At 43.3% G+C, this 19,751-nt stretch overlaps 2 protein-coding genes and 2 long non-coding RNA genes across 7 annotated transcripts; 2 read left to right on the top strand and 2 right to left on the bottom strand.

Annotated features, from left to right (window-relative positions):
- Nucleotides 1-757: 757 nt before the first annotated feature.
- Nucleotides 758-7,032, bottom strand: LOC148895050 (uncharacterized). 2 transcript variants are annotated; one of them, XR_016115513.1, is made up of 4 exons: nt 6,891-7,032; nt 3,988-4,126; nt 977-1,143; nt 758-893 (listed from the first exon to the last, which is right to left on the bottom strand). It is a non-coding gene; the product is annotated as an uncharacterized LOC148895050 (long non-coding RNA). The 2 variants fall into 2 exon arrangements; XR_016115512.1 differs by having other exon boundaries at nt 977-2,411.
- On the top strand, nt 793-7,532 carry lrrc8c (leucine rich repeat containing 8 VRAC subunit C). Its single transcript, XM_089000436.1, has 3 exons — nt 793-931; nt 2,458-2,600; nt 5,301-7,532. The coding sequence occupies exons 2-3, from the start codon at nt 2,463-2,465 to the stop codon at nt 7,530-7,532; spliced, it is 2,370 nt and encodes a 789-aa protein (XP_088856562.1). The 5' UTR covers nt 793-931; nt 2,458-2,462.
- On the bottom strand, nt 7,136-8,478 carry LOC148895052 (uncharacterized). Its single transcript, XR_016115514.1, has 3 exons — nt 8,342-8,478; nt 7,389-7,592; nt 7,136-7,261 (listed from the first exon to the last, which is right to left on the bottom strand). It is a non-coding gene; the product is annotated as an uncharacterized LOC148895052 (long non-coding RNA).
- Nucleotide 8,479: 1 nt separating this feature from the next.
- On the top strand, nt 8,480-17,215 carry lrrc8db (leucine rich repeat containing 8 VRAC subunit Db). Of its 3 annotated transcripts, none has more exons than XM_089000435.1 (3): nt 8,480-8,618; nt 11,036-12,045; nt 12,127-17,215. In XM_089000435.1, exons 2-3 carry the CDS (start codon nt 11,038-11,040, stop codon nt 13,543-13,545), a joined length of 2,427 nt encoding a protein of 808 aa, XP_088856561.1. In that variant the 5' UTR covers nt 8,480-8,618; nt 11,036-11,037; the 3' UTR covers nt 13,546-17,215. The 3 variants fall into 3 exon arrangements, with proteins under 3 accessions (XP_088856561.1, XP_088856560.1, XP_088856559.1); XM_089000434.1 differs by having other exon boundaries at nt 11,036-11,478; nt 11,554-17,215; XM_089000433.1 differs by having other exon boundaries at nt 11,036-17,214.
- The last annotated feature ends 2,536 nt before the right edge of the window (nt 17,216-19,751 follow it).

A 19,751-nucleotide genomic window follows, 5' to 3' on the forward strand; every position in this document is an offset into this window, starting at 1 on the left:
TTTTGGTGCGCTGGCTGTGTTTGTTCTTTAGATAGTTGTTTGTTTGTTGCTTTCAATAGTATATAAGGTGATTCGTTATAGTTGGGAGAAGCTATTCAATTTTGTTGTAGGAGTGAAAAGCGAATTAAATGTCATTTTTAACGGTTATTGATCATGTTTAATGATGTAGTTTTTTTTGCATAATAAATACATGTAAACAAAAACCAGCTTATTTCATGTTGACATATGATGATGATGTCCCCCAAGGTGTTATCATCATGACACTATTAAAATGAACACAACACGATCAGCAACTTCTGGTCTGACGGTGAATCACCCCAGCTCACTTTAACTTTTCTTGAATCATCTACTTGAATGAAATGTATAATAATAATAATAATAATTATTATTAATTAATTAATTATTATAACATGGGGAAAGGGGAAATGCTGACCCCTTGTGGAAATGAAAAAATAACATGGCCAGCTCTTTATCGGTACCCAAAAGGGAAAAAACTAAACCCAAACAAATTCGGGAATGCCGTTCTACGTCATACATATTTTCAACTCCCGAAAAAAAAAGTGAATGGCAATGAATGACTTAATGTGGTGGACCCTTATCTTGTAACAGAACTATAACGTGACCCCTGGTGACCCCTGGTGTACTGTCTCTGTACTCCACCTGGAACCGCTGGGCGGGTTCTGGTCTCATGTTTCTCTCGAGGCAGTCCACTCCCACTTTGATCCACATCTGGCCCTCCTCCTTACACATCTCACATCTCACATCCACGCCCGACCGGCGTGCGAGCCACTCGGCCGATATCGAAGGCGGTTAAGAAAGGCATCACCGGAGGCAACGGAGCAAGAACCGCCTCAGGCATCACGGCGATGACGAGGAGAACCGACCTGGTTGCCCTTTAAAAAAAGAAGAAGAAGGAAGATAAACTACTGAGGTAAAGTCAACTTATTTATTTATTTTTTTAGTTTTTTTTAGATACCTCCTCCAACCAAGTACGTCTGTGTAAGCTCTCAGTTGTACAGGAGTGGTCCATCGATGAAAAGGTTTCTTCAGCCGTCATCTGTACTTTTTTGAAGGTGTCGGACGTTTCGCTTCTTATCCAAGAAGCTTCGTCAGCAAACTAAAGTCTTACTGGTAGTTTAGGCCCTATATATATATATCCCTCCAAGCAAGTACACACGCACACGCGCACATACACACACACACACACACACACACACACACACACACACACACACACACACACACACACACACACACACACACACACACACACACACACACACACACACACAACATCACACACAATACATTATATAGACACACAACACACACTTATATTACAATATATAGACACACACACACACACACACACACACACACACACACACACACACACTTATATTACAATATATAGACACACACACACACACACACACACACACACACACACACACACACACACACACACACACACACACGCACACACACTTATATTACAATATATAGACACACACAAGCACACACACACACACACACACATCACACACACAACACATTCACATTATATATACACACTCACACACTTATATTACAATATATAGACACACACACACACACGTACACACACGTACACAGACACACATCCACACACGTAGACTGTGTTCTTTGTCGTCCAAAGTCTGGGCGTGTTCCAAACAAAACAGTTTTTGGCTTCATCTGGGGATGGCGGACACGTTTCCTGTCAGGAAAGGGATGTGTGGCTAGCCAGCGGGCTGACTCATCGGGTGGGAATGGCCATTTTCCTATAGACAAAGTCCACCTTTTTTGGCCTCTTAACTCGTCTGACCGCGAGCTAAATTTGGAAGTCAAGCACATCGCGTGGCTATCGAAAACAGGCACAAAACAAAACCCGAACAAATTCGGGAATGCTGCTCTACGTCATATTTTCATATTCCCAAATAAATTCGTGAATGGCAGTGAATGAGTTAACTAGAAGTGAGCAACTCAATTCAAAATGGCCGAACTGCTTTGTTTTTCCACCGTATGATTTTCCGAAATGTTTTTGTGGTTCTTCTCAAGACAGACACGCCCACCAAATTTCATGTAGCTAGCTAAGTTAATTTTTAAAGGACAACCGACACCATTTTTTTTGTTTGCTAACTGACATTAGAAAAAAACGTTTTATAGCATCTAAAATACCCAAAACATGCTCATATTTTTAGTCAAATGCAAAACACCAATAAAAATGACTTAAAGTGTCCCAAAACTGCCACAAAATGAGTTCGGAACGGGTCAGATTCAGAAAGTCCCGCCCCCATGTTCTTGACGTCAGGCCAGGATACGCCTTCACAAACTGACTTGCTCCAGAATCAAAACAATGGCGATGGCAATTATGGACTTGTCCAAACTTCCTGTGCAAAAAAAAAATAAAAAAATCAATTTTTTGTGTCCTCTCAGGCATCATGATTCCCGTGATGGAATTCCGCCAGTTCTCGGAGCAGCAGCCCGCTTTCCGGGTCCTGAAGCCGTGGTGGGATGTGTTCACCGACTACCTGTCCGTCATTATGCTCATGATCGGCGTGTTTGGATGCACACTTCAGGTTAGCCTCTTTTGTCCATCGCTCACGAGTTGGCTAATTTGACGCTAGCATATTTTATGTCTTTATTTATGACAACCTAAAGAGGCAGTAAAGGAGGCATTCACTGGTGGAAGTTAACTGTGTAACTATCTAGCTATCCCGCTATTAACTATAGAGCTATGTAGGTGGCTATCTATCTATCTAGCTATCTGTTGGCGATCTATTAGCTGACTGGCTGGCTTTCTATCTGTATTTAATAGTGATTTAGTGTATTAGCTAACTAAATGTCTAGCTATCTATCTGTTGGCCATCTATTACCTATCTACTAGCTGGCTGGCTAGCTTTCTATCTATTAACTTCCGGGTTAAGTGAACACTGGCACGTGTGGCTGCCGCTGCTCACCCACAGAAAAACGTATCCTGTGACTGTAAAGTGACCTTGAGAGTTTTGAAAGGCACTTATAAATGAATAATAATCATCATCATCATCATCATACATTTCATTTAAAAGTGCCTTTTAAAAGTCTCACTTTACATTCACAGGATACGTTTTTCTGTGGGTGAGCAGCGGCAGCCACACGCGCAAGCGTTCACTGAACCTGGAAGTAACTCAAATATATAGAAAGCTAGCTAGCTAATAGATAGGTATCTAGCTAGATAGCTAAACAGCCATATAGCTAATATATAGCTAGCTCGCCAGCTAGATAGCTACATTGGTTTAAAATGGGAAAAAATCTGGCTTCAAAGGATAGTGTGGAAAAAAATTCAGGCAGCGTGAAAGGGGCTTTTGACTTGATCACCAATGCTAGGAAAATTCAGCGTCAACTTTTGACTGGCGCTCTGTACTTTTCACAGAAAGAGAGAGCGGGAGAGAGAAGAGGGAGAAAAAAAATCAGGCTTTGATAGGCAGAGCAAAAGGATCCTTTGATAGAACCACAGAAGGCAGGTCAGCTTTGACCACCGGTTTTCCGACGGTATAACTTTTACACAAAACCAATGGCGCAGTGAGAAGAAAAAAAAATCTGTCTTTGACAGTGCAGCGTGAAAGCTAGCTTTGATACCACTTCCAAAGCCATATAATTTGTAGTTCACCTTTAATCCTCAAATCAAGGATGGTATCTTTCAAATTGAACGACAATCCAGACCAAAAAAAAGTGTGTGTGTGTGTGTGGGTGTGGGGGGGCGGGGGTATGTGTGACAGGTTTTTGATACAGTCTTCAAAAGGAGGAAAAAAAATATGGGTTGTTGAAAGCGGATTTTGATATTTGCGCTAAAGCAAAGAAATTCCTGGCTCACCTTCAGTACCTTTTGTTGCAGAAAAGTATGATTTTTGTTATTATCTCCAAAGCAGCTAATTTCTCGGATCAAAAGTGTGATACGATGTATTGAATAGTCACAGAAGACCTTACCTTAATTCGGGGGTAGGCAACTGGCGGTTTAGACGCAAGTGGTTCTTTAGCGTCGCCCTAGTGGCTCGATCACTGGAGGTTGGTTGATTGAAAAGTAGGATCTTATGTCCCAAAAAGGTTGGGCGGCCAACAGGATGCGCTGCAGCGGGGGGAAAAAAAAGGTAATCAAAAAGGCTCATTGTGTATTTGGAGCCAACGTAGTTGTTTTGATATTAGGCTAATATAGCTCAGCTCATGTTGATACATCAGGCACATTTTGTCTTCATTCTAATACAGTCATACATTGGCTTACGTACTTAATTGGTTCCCAGGCAGAGTAAGGTTGAAAAGTGTGTATCCCAAAAAATAATTTCCCATAGGAAACTATTAAAATAAGAATAATCCGGTCCCCATAAAACATAATTTTGTTATGTATAATATGGTATTACAATTAAAGAAATAAACTGTACTGTATAATAAAGTAGTTTTATTTACCTTTGTGATGGTCGTTGATGGCTTGATGGAATGGAGTGGCCGCTTTCATCATCATTAAACCCTTGATGAGGAACGTAGCCTTCTTCTTTCATCATCTTGAGGAATGATCCCTTGTAGTTGCTTTCTCTGCGATAATTTTACTTTGTTCCTCATCAAATGTTCTGTTTAGCTGCGTTGATAACTTTTTGCACCAAGTGTACAGATGGCTTGTGCGGGTTATTTGTGGAGCCTGGTTGGGATATTTTAACCTTCCAGTCTTCACTCTGCTTTTGAACAATCAAAGGAGTCCACATTTCACTGTTTTCTATCCATGTTCTCACTCTCTCTCTGTCGTCTGCCTGTCTCTTTAATGTTTAACCCCGCCCCCACGTCTGCATTCTTGACCAATCACGTGGCTTTAACCGAAGACTGGGGGCGGGGAATAGAGGACAATACCAAGTTGGCAGCCATTTTCTTGTTAGGAGAACGGGCTTGTTAGCGAACGACACATCACTCATTGTCGCAGCTCCATGTGTATCCCGAAAAATAGTTTGTATGCCAAGGTTAAATTGTCATAAATTTAACGATCGTAAACCAAAAGGTTCGTGAGCCAAGGTCTTCGTAAACCGAGGTATCACTGTACTTATTTATTTATTTATCTGGACAGATGCTGTATTTATTTATTTATGTAGATATTTATTTCGGGCCACCATGGGTCTTTCAATATTTCGGGTTGTCTACCCCCAGCCCTAATTGGTGACCATTGACTCCTTCCCCCACGCCCCCAACACAGCACCACTTCCATTTGCATTTGTTTGACCGTGACGTCGGTGACACTGGCTGTTTACGTTCTTTTGTAGGTAATGCAAGACAAGATCATCTGTCTTCCGCACAGAACATCAATGCCCTCCAAAAACACCAGCGAAGTGGCCGTTAAGCCTTTACATTTCCATTACAACACGTCATCCGGGCCGAAGGAAATGAGTGGGCTTAAGACGGACCTGGACCTCCAGCAGTACAGCTTTATCAACCAAATGTGCTACGAGAAGGCCCTTCACTGGTACGCCAAGTACTTCCCTTACTTGGTTCTGATCCACACACTCGTCTTTATGGTGTGCAGCAACTTCTGGTTCAAGTTCCCCGGGTCCAGCTCTAAAATTGAGCACTTTATCTCCATGCTGGGCAAGTGCTTTGACTCCCCCTGGACCACCCGGGCTCTGTCCGAGGTTTCTGGAGAAAACCCGGAGGAGACGGATCACAAAAAGAGCGCAGTCGCGGTAACCCCGGGAGGCGTGGGTTTGGAGAGGACCCAATCCCTTCGTTCCATCCCGGAAAAAATTGTGGCGGACAAACCATCGGCAAGCGTCCTGGATAAAAAGGAGGGCGAGCAAGCCAAGGCGCTTTTCGAAAAGGTGAAGAAGTTCCGCTTGCATGTGGAGGAGGGTGACATCCTCTACATCATGTACGTGCGGCAGACGGTTTTCAAGGTGTTCAAGTTCCTGGTGATTGTCATCTACAACAGTTCCCTGGTGGACAAAGTGCGCAACAGGGTTCCCTGCGAGGTGGAGATCCAAGACATGACCGGCTACAAGGACTTTGAGTGCAACCACACCATGGCGCACCTCTTCTCAAAACTCTCCTACTGTTACCTGTGCCTGGTGGCCGTCTACGGACTGACCAGCCTTTACACGTCCTATTGGCTCTTCTACCGCTCCCTGAAGGAATACTCTTTTGAGTATGTGCGTCAAGAAACAGGTATCAGCGACATCCCGGACGTGAAGAATGACTTTGCCTTCATGCTGCACATGATCGATCAGTACGATCCGCTGTACTCCAAGAGGTTCGCTGTCTTCCTATCAGAGGTGAGCGAGAACAAGCTGAAGCAGCTCAACCTGAATCACGAGTGGACGGCCGAGAAGCTGCGGCAGAGACTTCAGGTCAACGCCAACAACCGCTTGGAGCTGCAGCTCTTCATGCTGCCCGGCTTGCCCGACACGGTCTTTGAACTTGGCGAGCTGCAGTCGCTCAAACTGGAGATCATTAACAACGTGAGCATCCCCGCCTCTGTCTCGCAACTGGAGAACCTTCAGGAGCTCTCCTTGTATCAGTGTTCCATCAAGCTGCACACCACGGCCATGTCTTTCCTCAAAGAGAACCTCAAGGTGCTCCGCGTAAAGTTTGACGATGGCAGGGAGTTCCCCAGTTGGTTGTATGGCCTCAGAAACCTGGAGGAGCTCCATCTAACCGGATCCTTGTGCCCGGATGCCTCCAAAAACATCATCCTGGAGTCACTGCGGGATATGAAATGTCTGAAAACGCTCTCGCTGAAGAGCAATCTGACCAAGATACCCCAGTCCATCGTGGATGTGTCCAGCCACCTGCAACGACTCTACCTGCACAACGACGGCACCAAGCTCGTCATGCTGGGAAACCTGAAGAAGATGACTAACCTGACGGAGCTGGAGATGGTGCGTTGTGACCTGGAGCGCATCCCGCACGCCATATTCAGCCTGACCGGCCTACAAGAGCTGGATCTGAAGGAAAACAACCTGCGTTCCATCGAGGAGATCGTCAGCTTCCAGCACCTGCGGAAGCTCACCTGCCTAAAGCTCTGGTACAATGGCATCATGTACATCCCCGAGCACATCAAGAAGTTGGGCAGTCTGGAGCGACTTTACTTCAGCCACAACAAGATCGAGATCTTACCTTCGCACCTGTTCCTGTGCAACAAGCTCCGGTATCTGGATCTGTGCCACAACGATATCCGTTTCATCCCACCGGAGATCGGCGTCCTGCAGAGCCTACAATACTTTTCGGTGGGCTGCAACAAAATCGAGAACCTGCCGGATGAGCTGTTTTTCTGCAAGAAGCTCAAGACGTTGAAACTGGGAAAGAACTCGCTGTCGGTTCTATCGCCAAAGATCTCCTACCTCGCCCAGCTGACCCACCTGGAACTCATGGGGAACCATTTTGAGCTCCTGCCGCAGGAGTTGGGCTGCTGTCGGGCACTCAAGCGTAGTGGCTTGGTGGTTGAGGACACCCTGTTTGAGACTCTGCCGTCGGACGTCAGGGACCAGATGAAAGCGGAGTAAAAAGACGCTTTACTGTCACCACGATGCCTGCTGCTTGCTTCCTCACTGGCTTTGTAAGATCTAATAAGCACACATAAGAATTGCACTATTTTTATACTGTCCATTGTCCGGTTTCCTGTACACATTTATATAATTCAGCCTCTTGAAGCACTTGTCATTTTCACTTCCAGTTGCAACATGAAATTTGCCGAATTTTGCTTCCTGGGGATCTTCAAAACATTTGGACGATTTGAAAGTGTATTTTGATGCAGTATGCCAAAGAAATGTTATGACCCCTCCCCCGCCCCCTACCCCGACCTTACAAAATGGCTCCCGAGTCGGCAGCCGTCGGCAAGTGCTCTCCAAGAGCTTTGCATTTTTTGTTGTTATTGACGGTTGGGATTTGTGAGACTATGCAAGTGTACTTAATAATTAATAATGTAATTAATAAAATGACCAGAAAGCATTGAGGGTTCAAGTTTAGAATTCAAATACCGTACATTTATTTTAAACACATATAACAAAAGCACATATCGTCATGACTTAATTAAAGTTCTATACCTGATGCTAATATTATTTTTGTCACACGGTGTGCCATTTTTACGATACACTTCGTGTTATTGTTGTTGGGGGCGGCTTCGTTTTGCGTTTGGCACTTGTTGGATAGCTCCCCCAGCCCTTGCCTGACACTCCCTCGGCGGGTTTTCGGCGTCACGCGACACGCGGCTTCCACCTGCCGTCCACAAACGGAAATCAGCAGAAGAACATCCGCGCGCACACCGCGTCCACCACCACCGCCGCGTTCACTTGAATAAAGCCGGAAAGTCTACCTCGTTATCCCGCCCAACGCCACCCGTGACCGGCGGCGGAACAAACCGGACCAGACCATCCGCGACAAGGCGGGACAACAGCGGGTCGGTTTTGGAGGAGGGGGTGGAGGGGGGTGCTGGAAGTATCAGCCGCCCTAAGCCGCTTAGAAGCGGCCCGAGCACCGAACGCCACAGGCAGAACCGCCGCGACCAGGAAGAATGGAGGGCTTCGACGCGGCTGTTGAGCGGCCACCAGCTTCGGTTCGAGCGTAACAGGAAGACACAGACCTCAGTGAAGGTTAGTACGAAGTACGACTCTTTTTTTTTTTATATCGATTGGAACGACATCGGGAAAACGGTTCGGGGTTGTTTGAATAAGATGCGTGCTTGTTTTTTTGTGTGTTTTGTTTGTTCTAAGAACATTTAAACAATAATAGCAAACGTGCAGATAGTGCTTGTGTTTTTGTATGTTAACCCAACAAATGCGGAAGCAGGCGTGCGGCGTTCAATGACAAGTCGGACATGAGGAAATTTCTTCTTCATTGTCCCCTGAACACGTTTCCACCCCCCAAAAAATATGATAAAATATAGTAATTTATCCTGTTAGAGTTCCATTTTTACCATCACCCGATATTTTATTAGCGACGCAATCCAACGCAAATCACAGGTTTTATAGTTAGCTGGCTGGGTAGCTAGCTACAAAGATAGCTTAGCACTCATTCATATTAATATTACAATGAAAAAGAACGTAAAAACATAAGCGGCACCGAGGAGAAATTAAATCAAGAACGAATCGAATTTGAAAAGCAAAACGAATCCCTAAAAAATATGATATTACACGTTGGTACGACCTGAGTAATGCATATAGTTTAAATATTGCAAAGTTAGTAACAATGTCGATTTAGTTTTTTGGGACAAGAATAATATTGTAAAAAGCTGCAATAAAAGAACATTTTAAACATGTTGATATTGTAGGAAACTATGACAAAGGGCAACCGACATATTTTTTTTTGTTTCCTAACTGTCATCAGCAAAAACGTTTCAGAGCATCTAAAATACCCCAAACACCCAAATATATATACACAATATATATATATATATATATATATATATATATATATATATATATATATATATATATATATATATATATATATATATATATATATATATATATATATAAATAAATACCCAAAACACAAAATACCCACAACAAAAATGTGTTAAAGTGTCCCAAAACTACTTCAAAATGACCTCGGAGATGCCGAGTTTCAGAAGGTCCCGCCCCCTTGTTCGTGACATCCCGGCAGGACGTCTTGCCTTGCTCTAGAATCAAAACAATAGCTTCAGATTCTGAGAAGATGCTTTCTCGTTACTCATCCAGTTATGATTATGATTCAAATAGTTCTGAAGAGGAAAGCATAAATGTTTGCAATCGATTAAAGAAGTCCGTCCGTATCAATTCGAGCCATCAGGGTTCCACTGTAGCGTCCCAGAAAATGGACAAGATGGCGCCCAAGTTGGAAATGGGCTGAATTGTCTGCTGGGAATTTGTGTCAACTAGTATCAAATAGTAGTCTTGGTGCAACACACAACAATTCACCATGGCATTATTGATGTGTTTTCCTTCTAATTTCGCCATCAACACAAAGTTTTCAGACCAAACAAAGTACCCAAAATGCATTGTGTGTGGCTTTCTCGGTCAGGGACGTTCCAGACGTGACGTCACGTCTGGCATCGTCATCAACTCGAAAACAAGACTTCCTGAATATTCAGTGTGAGTCTTAAAACGTAAAATATAGTTACTTGCCGTGCAATCTTTGTCAAATACGCTCAGTAGAAGTCATTTGAAGTCATTTTACAAATTATGGGCACAACTTGTCCGAGTGTCGGTTGTCCTTTAAAGGTTTCAAAAAGGGAGAACAATTTTGTTACTAATTTAAAACAACGAAATGGCCGGGGATTCGTTTTTAAGAAAAATAACTGATATATCGCTGCCTTGAGGTTACCGTCAGTGTGAATGAAAATTACACCATAAGAAAGTATTTGATTTCATAGGCCAAGGAACAAAAACAAAAGGTGCCGAGTTCCCAACATCAGCGGGATCTTTGAGTTCATTGTAAGTGGACACTGTTTTTAATTCATTTCATCGCCTGGCGCAGGTGATTGATGAAAAAAATTGCTAATGCACTTATTCCAAATCCACTTCAAGTGTAAGACCCCGCTGCCACCCTGGCGATAGCGCCTTCATGGAAAAAGCATGTCTGTGTCTGATCGCTTTATTTACAGACAACAGGCAAAGGCTCATTAGCATTAACTCATTCAGTGCCAGACCATGTGCAAAAATGTGTTTTCACTCAAATTGCAGGACCCGCAGAGTTTTAGGACAACAAATATTCAATTCAGTGTAAGAAACCTTAGCCTCTCTTCTTTCATCAGAAAAAGAGAGTTAATTCCTGAATTATATGGGTCTGGAGTTATCTAAGCTTGAAACGGGGGCGACTGTACAAACTGTGGTACGTGGGAGCAAAAAAAAAAAATGCCAGAGTTTTGACCAGCTGCTTTATCAGCATCGTCCCCGCAAGAAAAACCAAAATCTGAACAAAATTCGAAAATGGCGCTCCACGTTATGCTTTTCAATTCCTGAATGAATTTGGGAACGGCAGGGAATGAGTTAAACCGCCACAAAACTCATGTTTTGTGTGTGTGTGTTAGGAATGTTCACCCTGACCGAAGTCGCCTCCTTGAACGACATCCAGCCGACTTACCGCATCTTGAAACCATGGTGGGACGTCTTCATGGACTACCTGGGGATCGTCATGCTCATGCTCGCCATCTTCGCCGGGACCATGCAGCTGACGCGAGACCAGGTCGTCTGCCTGCCCGACTTGGACTCGCCTCCCGACGAGGCGCCGCCCCCGCCGACGGAGGTTTCGGGCAGGTTGTGGAGTGAGGAGAGCGCCACGGGGGAGCAAGCGGCACCCATGATGGTGGCCCCGGAGCAACTGCCGACGCAGCAGCCGGCCCCCAGCGGGATCCGGACCAAGTTGGACTTTCAGCAGTACGTCTTTGTCAACCAGATGTGCTACCACGTCGCCCTTCCGTGGTACTCGAAATACTTTCCCTACCTGGCGTTGATTCACACCCTCATCCTGATGGTGAGCAGCAACTTTTGGTTCAAGTATCCCCGCACCAGCTCCAAGATCGAGCATTTTGTCTCCATCCTGGGCAAGTGTTTCGAGTCTCCCTGGACCACCAAGGCGCTATCCGAGACGGCGTGCGAGGACTCGGAAGAGAACAAACAACGCCTGGCGGGGGCTTCCTCCCATCACAAGCACTTTTCCACCAGCAGTGAGGAGGGCAGCCCCAACCAGTCGGCGCCCATGCTGACCAAATCGGGGGTCACCTTTTCCGCCGAGAAGCTGGTGAGCGAGGCACCCTCCATGACAATCCTGGACAAGAAGGACGGTGAGCAGGCCAAGGCGCTCTTCGAGAAGGTCCGCAAGTTCCGCGCCCACGTGGAAGACAGCGACCTGATCTACCGCCTGTACGCCCTTCAGACGCTCATCAAGACGGTCAAGTTCATCGTCATCTTGTGCTACACCATGACCTTCGTGGCCTCCATCGACTTCCACCACCTGTGCGAGCCCGAGATCAAACACCTGACTGGATATAGGAGGTTCCACTGCACGCACAACATGGCCTTCATGCTGAAGAAGCTCCTGGTAAGCTACATCGCGCTCATTTGCGTCTACGGCGTCATCTGCATCTACACGCTCTTCTGGCTCTTCCGCCGTCCCCTCAAGGAGTATTCGTTCGAGAAAGTCCGCGAGGAGAGCAGCTTCAGCGACATTCCCGACGTGAAGAACGACTTTGCCTTCCTCCTGCATATGGTCGACCAGTACGACCAGCTCTACTCGAAGCGCTTTGGTGTCTTCCTGTCGGAAGTCAGCGAGAACAAGCTGAGGGAGATCAGCCTGAATCACGAGTGGACCTTTGAGAAACTCCGTCAGCACGTGACCCGCAATCTACAGGAGAAACTGGAATTGCACCTCTTCATGCTGTCGGGCGTGCCCGACGCTGTGTTTGACCTCACCGACTTGGAGATCCTTAAACTGGAGCTCATCCCAGAGGCCAGGATCACGGCCAAGATCTCCCAGATGATCAACCTACAGGAGCTCCATTTCTACCACTGTCCCGCCAAGGTGGAGCAAACGGCATTTATCTTCCTGAGGGATCACCTGCGTTGCCTTCACGTCAAGTTCACCGACGTGGCGGAGATCCCCAGCTGGCTGTACCTGTTGAAGAGCTTACAAGAACTGTACCTGGTGGGCAACCTGAACTCTGAGAACAACAAAATGATCGGACTTGAGTCTCTGAGAGACTTGCGACACCTGAAGGTCCTGCATCTCAAGAGCAACCTCACCAAGGTGCCCACCAACATCACGGATCTGTCGCCCCACCTGGTCAAGTTAGTGGTACACAACGACGGCACCAAGCTCCTGGTGCTCAACAGCCTGAAGAAGATGATGAACCTGTCCGAACTAGAGTTGCACAACTGTGAGCTGGAGCGGATCCCGCACGCAATCTTCAGCCTCAACAACCTTCAGGAACTGGACCTCAAATCCAACCACATCCGGACCATCGAGGAAGTCATCAGCTTCCAGCACCTGAAGCGACTGACGTGCCTCAAGCTGTGGCACAACAAGATCATCTCTATCCCGCTGTCCATCAGCCACGTCAAAAACCTCGAATCGCTCTACCTGTCGCATAACAAGCTCGAGTGTCTACCCAGTTCTCTCTTCACCCTCCTCAAGCTCCGGCACCTGGACGTGAGCCACAACTCCATCTCCACCATCCCTCCGGAGGTGGGCTTCCTGCAGAATCTCCAATACTTTGCCATCACGGGCAACAAGTTGGAGATTGTACCCAAGCAGCTCTTCAAGTGCACCAAACTACGGACCCTGTGCCTCGGCCACAACTGCGTCGCCGCCCTGCCGGACAGGGTGGGCCAGCTGACGCAGCTGAGCCACCTGGAGCTCAAGAGCAACTGCCTGGACCGTCTCCCGGTGCAACTGGGACAGTGCCCCCTGCTGCGCCGGGGTTGCTTGGTCGTGGAAGATCACCTCTTTGAATCGCTGCCCCTAGAGGTCAAGGAGAGTATCAACCAGGATTCGGCCGGCGCTTTCGCAAACGGGTGTAGGTGTTTGACGGACGGGCGGTAGCACGTCGGGCCGCCGTGTTATTATTTTTATTTTTTGTTTTAATGCGGCATCTTAGACAAGCCAAGTAGGACTCTTCTGGTACCCCTTTCACATCGAAACAGTGCCAGAAGGGGAACGAACATGCTTCGATCAGAGGTGCTACCAAGTATTTGAGGCTCCAAGTAATAAAAAAACAACAACAATTGATTAATTAATTAATCAACCAAGAAAGTAATCAATCGTGTAATTAACTAATTAATTAACCAAGCACACAACCAATTCATTTAGTAATTAATTACATCATAAATACAAAATAAACAACCCCCCTTAAAATAACTAGATAGATATATAAATAAATAAATATGTAAATAAAAAAACAAATAAATACAAATAAGTAAATAAAAATATAAATACATCGATATATAAATAAAAATATAAATGAATAAAAATGTAAATAAAAAACAAATGAATAAAAACACAAATAAGTGAATAAAAATATAAATAGATATATAACTAAAAATATAAATAAATACAAATGTAAATAAATACATATACATAAATAAGTAAGTAAGAATCTAAATAAATAAAAACATCAATAAATAAACTAAAATATAAATAATGCAAATTGAAAACTAAAAATTGAAAAGGCCTACTTCTGCTCTTGGCTGGTTTTCTCAGCCCAAATATTTGACCACTATTTTACACCCGCCATCTTGGTGTGAAAGGGGTATGAGTAAGTTCAAAAAAAATATATTTTTGCATCGGCAAAAGTATCGGATTGGTAAGCCTTGAGCACAGTTTATATATTTTTTCCCATCCTCGTGCAGCAGCTCCCGAGCCAAGTAGAACTTTGTTCCTAGTGCTTTTACACCAAGCCAAGAGGGACGGAATGGCGCCGTTAGTGTAGATCCTAAGCTAGTTGCAACTCGACCGGTCCACAGAAATATTTATTTTTAAATATTTTACCTTGAGTTGGCAGCAGTGACCGGCGCCACATTGGGGATCACCAAGGGAGGCTCAAACGGCGCCATCGTGAGTGCTGTCGCGGGCACTTCCTGGTGTGCATCCAGGTGTGAGGGGGGGGGAGAATACATTGGGTACCACCTTTTTTGTTCTGCAAATGGGAATATACACATTTGTAAGACCTGTCAGTTACGGGTGGTGCAGTTTGTGAGTTACCAAATTTTCAACGGCTGGTTTATGATCACAGTTGCAAAGCGAATGTTAAAGCGAAAAACTGATCATAAACTACTACGGGACCCCCAACCAACTTTCCCTCACCATGTTATTTATGTCCTCATGTTTATCCTCGTAGCAACATAGCATTAGCGACAAACGCGAGGGATAGGGGACATTAAGATCACCAAAGACTGCAAGTTCGGCCATTTTTGTCACAAAATGGCGGACATTTTAGTTGAAATTAGTTTTGTCTGTGTTAAACTTTGTTTTATTTGCCACTAAGATCTTGGCAAAGCATTTTTTTTTTCAGGAATGTTCTGTGTTACCCGTCGTGCTCTGTTTCATTGATATCGGGCGCTTTTGTTGCCATGTTTGAAACATGAATTAGTGGAGCAACTCGAGGCTGCGCAAATTGTTGTACTGGCGTTTGGGAAACGCTTCTGCAACATAAGGGATGAATGCTAAAATTACATTTATTTGCGCTGGATATTACTATTGAACGATAGTATTAAATGCTAATTACTAATTTTGTCAAGTTGAGTCTCCCAAAATGATAGTTTTCTCAGTTTCTTTTGGAATGTGAAAAAAGACTCGCTGTTACTAATACTTTTTTTTCCATGGGGGGGGGACAATTTGTGACATTTTCTTTTAGAGAATATTGTGACGACTCTTGTGTGGTTTTCACTTCAGAAAAAAAAACTTTTTTTCTATTATTTTGACTTTGCACCACCAAATATTAACATTTTTTCATGTAGCTTTTTTTGACTTCTAAAAAAAGTTTTGCTAACTTTAACCGTGTTAACCTCCATGCCCTAGAATATCACAACTTTTTTATTATAACACCAGAGGAAAAACCTCAATGTTATTTGTTACAGTATTAGCTTTTCGGTCATAAAAGATGAGGTACTGCTTAAAGGCCAACCGACACCATTTTTTTTGTTTCCTCCCTGACATCAGAAAAACGTTTTATAGCATCGAAAATAGCCAAAACACGCAAGCTGATATTTTTAGTCAAATGCAAAACACCAATAAAAATGACTTCAAGTGTCCAAAATCTGCCACAAATCATCTCGAAACTGGGGATTTTCAGAAAGTCCCGCCCCTTAGTTCGTGACATCACGTCAGGACGTCTTGCATTGCTCTCGATTCAAAACAATGGCTTCAGATTCGGAGAAGATGATTTCTTGTTACTCATCCAGTTACGAATATGATTCAAATAGTTCTGAAGAGGAAAGCATAAATGTTTGCAATCGATTAAAGGAGTCCTCCCATATCAATTCGAGCTGTCAATGACAGCAATGTAGCGTCCCAGAAAATGCACAAGATGGCGCCCAAGCTCCGTTGGAAATGGGCTGATTTGTCTGCTGGGAATTTGTGTCAGCAAATATCAAATAGTAGTCTTGGTGCAACACACAACGATTTACCATCGCGTTATTTATGTGTTTTCCTTCTAATTTCGCCATCAACACAAGTTTTCAGGTCAATCAAAGCACCCAAAATGCATTGTGTGTCGCTTTCTCGGTCAGGGGCGTTCCCGCGAGAGTCTTAAAACGTAAATGAGGTGGAATCTTTGTAAAAACTTTTCTGGAGGCGTCGGTTGTCCTTTAAGTTAATATAAAAATTACATGTATACTCTGGAAAAATAACATTATTTCCCCATCTACCACCTCATAATATTCAAACTATTCAGCCCTGTAAAGTGAACTCTTCCTCATAATTTTTTTTTTTTGGGGGGGGAGTAATATTTGAATTGTATATTTGTTACTGCAAGGGAAAAATGTATTTTGAATGCTAGTATTGCACTTTTCTTAAAGTCTATTCTTGATGTAGCGACATGAATAGGTCCTAAAATTTAAAACACTGGAGCCTTCAAGGGTTATAACAAACAAATCCTGTACGTATTTATTTTTTTTGTTAATTTCACCCAAAGCCAACATTAGATGTTTTGGCTTTTTTTTCCTAGAGTACCTATTGTTGTGGCTTATGTGTGTGTGTGTGTGTGTACATTGAACAAATCTTTACTGTGTGTCAAGAGCACAAAATCCAAAAGTGAGGGAATATGAGTAACAATATAGTAAATATGTTTTTGTTCGTGTGTGTGTGTTTTTGGGAAGAGGTGAAAAGGTTTGTTTGTGTAAGCTTACACATTCCGCTGTCCTCTGTGGTCAAACATTGACGAAAGAGAGACCAAACATCCAAAATCCATGAGAGGATTACAACACAGATCTCTTTTTTTCATCTTCTTTTAATTTTTGTATTCGTTTTACTCTTAAAAAACATCATATGAGTGTGATATTGAAATAAAATTAGTTCAGCTTGTTTAAAAAAAAAAAAGCTGAAAAAGAAAAAATGTGTATTTTGGGTTTATTTTTTACTCAACGTGAGAAAAAAAGTAAGGGAATGTATTTATTTGTAAATGACCCCCTCTAGTGGAAGAAAGTGAGTACTGTACTGTGATTTGGAACATTTGTTCTTGTCAGCCAGTCCAACAAAACTCCAAACTTGCACAAAGCAAGCTTGTTTGTTTGTTTTTCAACGACTATTAAAAAACCAATTGGTTAACATTTGGGAAATATTTGCTTTGACAAACAATCCACCCTGCCCTCGGCCTCCGTCTTTTCTTACCAGCATCCTCCATTTTGAGGTGGGCACGCGGGACGATGAGGTCTGGAGTTCTGAGAAGCATCCTTTGGGACACTCTGGATCCTTTTACTTTTTGTCTTTATCTTCTACGTCTTTTCTCAGGTACCATTGCCAAGGTCCCAACCCCCACATCCATCCTCGCCGGAGGTAAAATCTATAAGCAGTGTTTGATGGAGGCCTTGAAATGGACGCCTTTAAGAAGGTTACGGGCACTGTGGGTGGAACAAAAGTGACCCGAAGGGACTAAAAGTGATCTTGGAAGTGCTTTACACCAAAGTGTGTCTCTCAGTTAGTACTCGGATGGATGAGAGGGGGCAGCATAGCATCACGTTTGGACGACAAATACAAATTCATCATTTTAACAGTAGACAATCTGAGTAAGGCTTCAAGAAAGGATTATAAATTATGGTGTCAAAAGATGATTCGACATTTAGGCGAGGTACGATTTCAAGTTAGGTTTTCGAGACATAGTTGGTCTTTAAATTAGTGTTTCAAAAGACGGTTTGAGTATCAAGTACAGGTTTTTAATACGATTTTTAAATCCAGACATTAAAATTACAGATTGAGGCAATGTAACCCATTAAATAACCGTGATTTGTGCATTCGAATAAAAAAATGGCCTTGCTACAATAAACGTCATCTGAATTAGTAGGGATGTGACAAAATGTTTCAATAATAATTGCGGTGGAATATAGGTCACGTATGCGTACCTACATAGTTGATCTTTAAATTAGTTTTCAAACTACGGTTTGGGCATTAGGTACAGGTTTTTAATACGATTTTTAAATCAGGGGTTCAATCCAGAAATTAAAATTACAGATTGAGGCGAGTGTAACCCATTAAATAACCGTGATTTGTGGATTAGAATAAAAAAATGGTCCCGCTACAATAAACGTCATCTGAATTAGTACTGACACCACACCCTCCATAACCACCGTGTGTGTTAGTTAAAACGCAAATTATTATTTAAACCTTCTAAGAAATAGCGACTTTACCTGTTAGGGAACACTTGTGACCAGCAGAAGTCGAACTGCAGACGGCGTGCCGGAGTTTTGGACACTTTTCTTCTCGCCATGGTGAGTTCGACCATCGTATGTCAGCTAGCGCTTGTTGTGCTAATTGATGCTAACCGCTAGCATTAGCAGGCCCGAATTTCTTTTTACAGGCCGCTAATGAAAATATATCGTCGGCGTATGTGTAAAACTATTTTTGACACTAACAACTTTTATTCGTATGGCGTGTCGATAAAAAAAATGTGTCTTGGTAAGTAGTTGTGCTAACTAGCCAACAGCTAAGTGGTTTATATACTGAAACCATTAGCACGAGCAATGACGAGGCTTAGCCTGAGATACAAATGTATTTGGGCTACAATGGGAAGGTAATTCATATTTATTCATTCATTTTGAGGACAGTATGTATACTCTTATTCTTGGTTTTTGATTGCAATTGCTAAAAATGAGGTGTTCATCCATGTATTCCATGTATGTTTCTATTTATAATTGTATTTAATCAATTGCATTCTATTTGTGATTGTATTGTATTTATTATAGTACATATGCTCGTCTGTGACTGTAAAGTGTCCTTGAGAGCTTTGAAAGGCACTTAAAATGTAATGTCTTATTATTATTAGTAGTAGTATTCTTTTTGAATCAGAAACAGAAGTCCCAGTGAGGAAATTTGCAATCTGTATACAGCAGCAAGATTCAAAGGAATGCAGGGGTTGAAAAGAAAAAACAAAACAAAGTATTGCATGTACACAAAAATGACATAAGACTGAACTGTACAACTTCACAAAATGTTTCATAAGAAGAACTGTGCATTTTGTTGATTTTATGATTTAAGAAAAGGTTAATCTGTTCATCACAGTAGGTGGTTGGCATAAAACAAAACAAAAAATACAAAACAAAAAGAAAAGATGCTCCCTTGTGGCGGCGATGCATTTACACATCCACCAGCAGCTTTTATGTTGGTTCTCTAAAGGCCAAGAGCACTTCACGACCTTTATGGCACTCGTCATTGTCAAAAAGTTGTGACGATGCACACGGAAAATACTAAGGTGACCGGGGCAGGTGGGCTCCAGGGAGGGAGCGCCCTCCACCGGCCACAACTTGAGTGTCCATCAGTGATGTCTCGCGGGTACACACATACGCACACATGGACAGGTCTCTTGATGGATTTTGTGTGTGTGTGTGTGTGTGTGTGAGGACAACCAACTCTACTTTACTCCTTGACCGACCTCTTTAAGCCTTCAAAGGTGACGTGATTGGATCTGATTTCAGCCTTGGGATTGTGCTGTATTGTGTCCAGTTGAACATTTGCGACTTAATTTGAAATAAAACCTCAATTGAAACAGGAAGGGAATCCGTTTCAAAAAGATTGTTGAATACATCCCAAATAAACCCGAA

This window comes from Hippocampus bargibanti, linkage group LG07 (genome assembly GCF_051943395.1).
Source record: "Hippocampus bargibanti isolate YZ-2025 linkage group LG07, ASM5194339v1, whole genome shotgun sequence".
Taxonomy (NCBI): Eukaryota; Metazoa; Chordata; class Actinopteri; order Syngnathiformes; family Syngnathidae; genus Hippocampus; species Hippocampus bargibanti.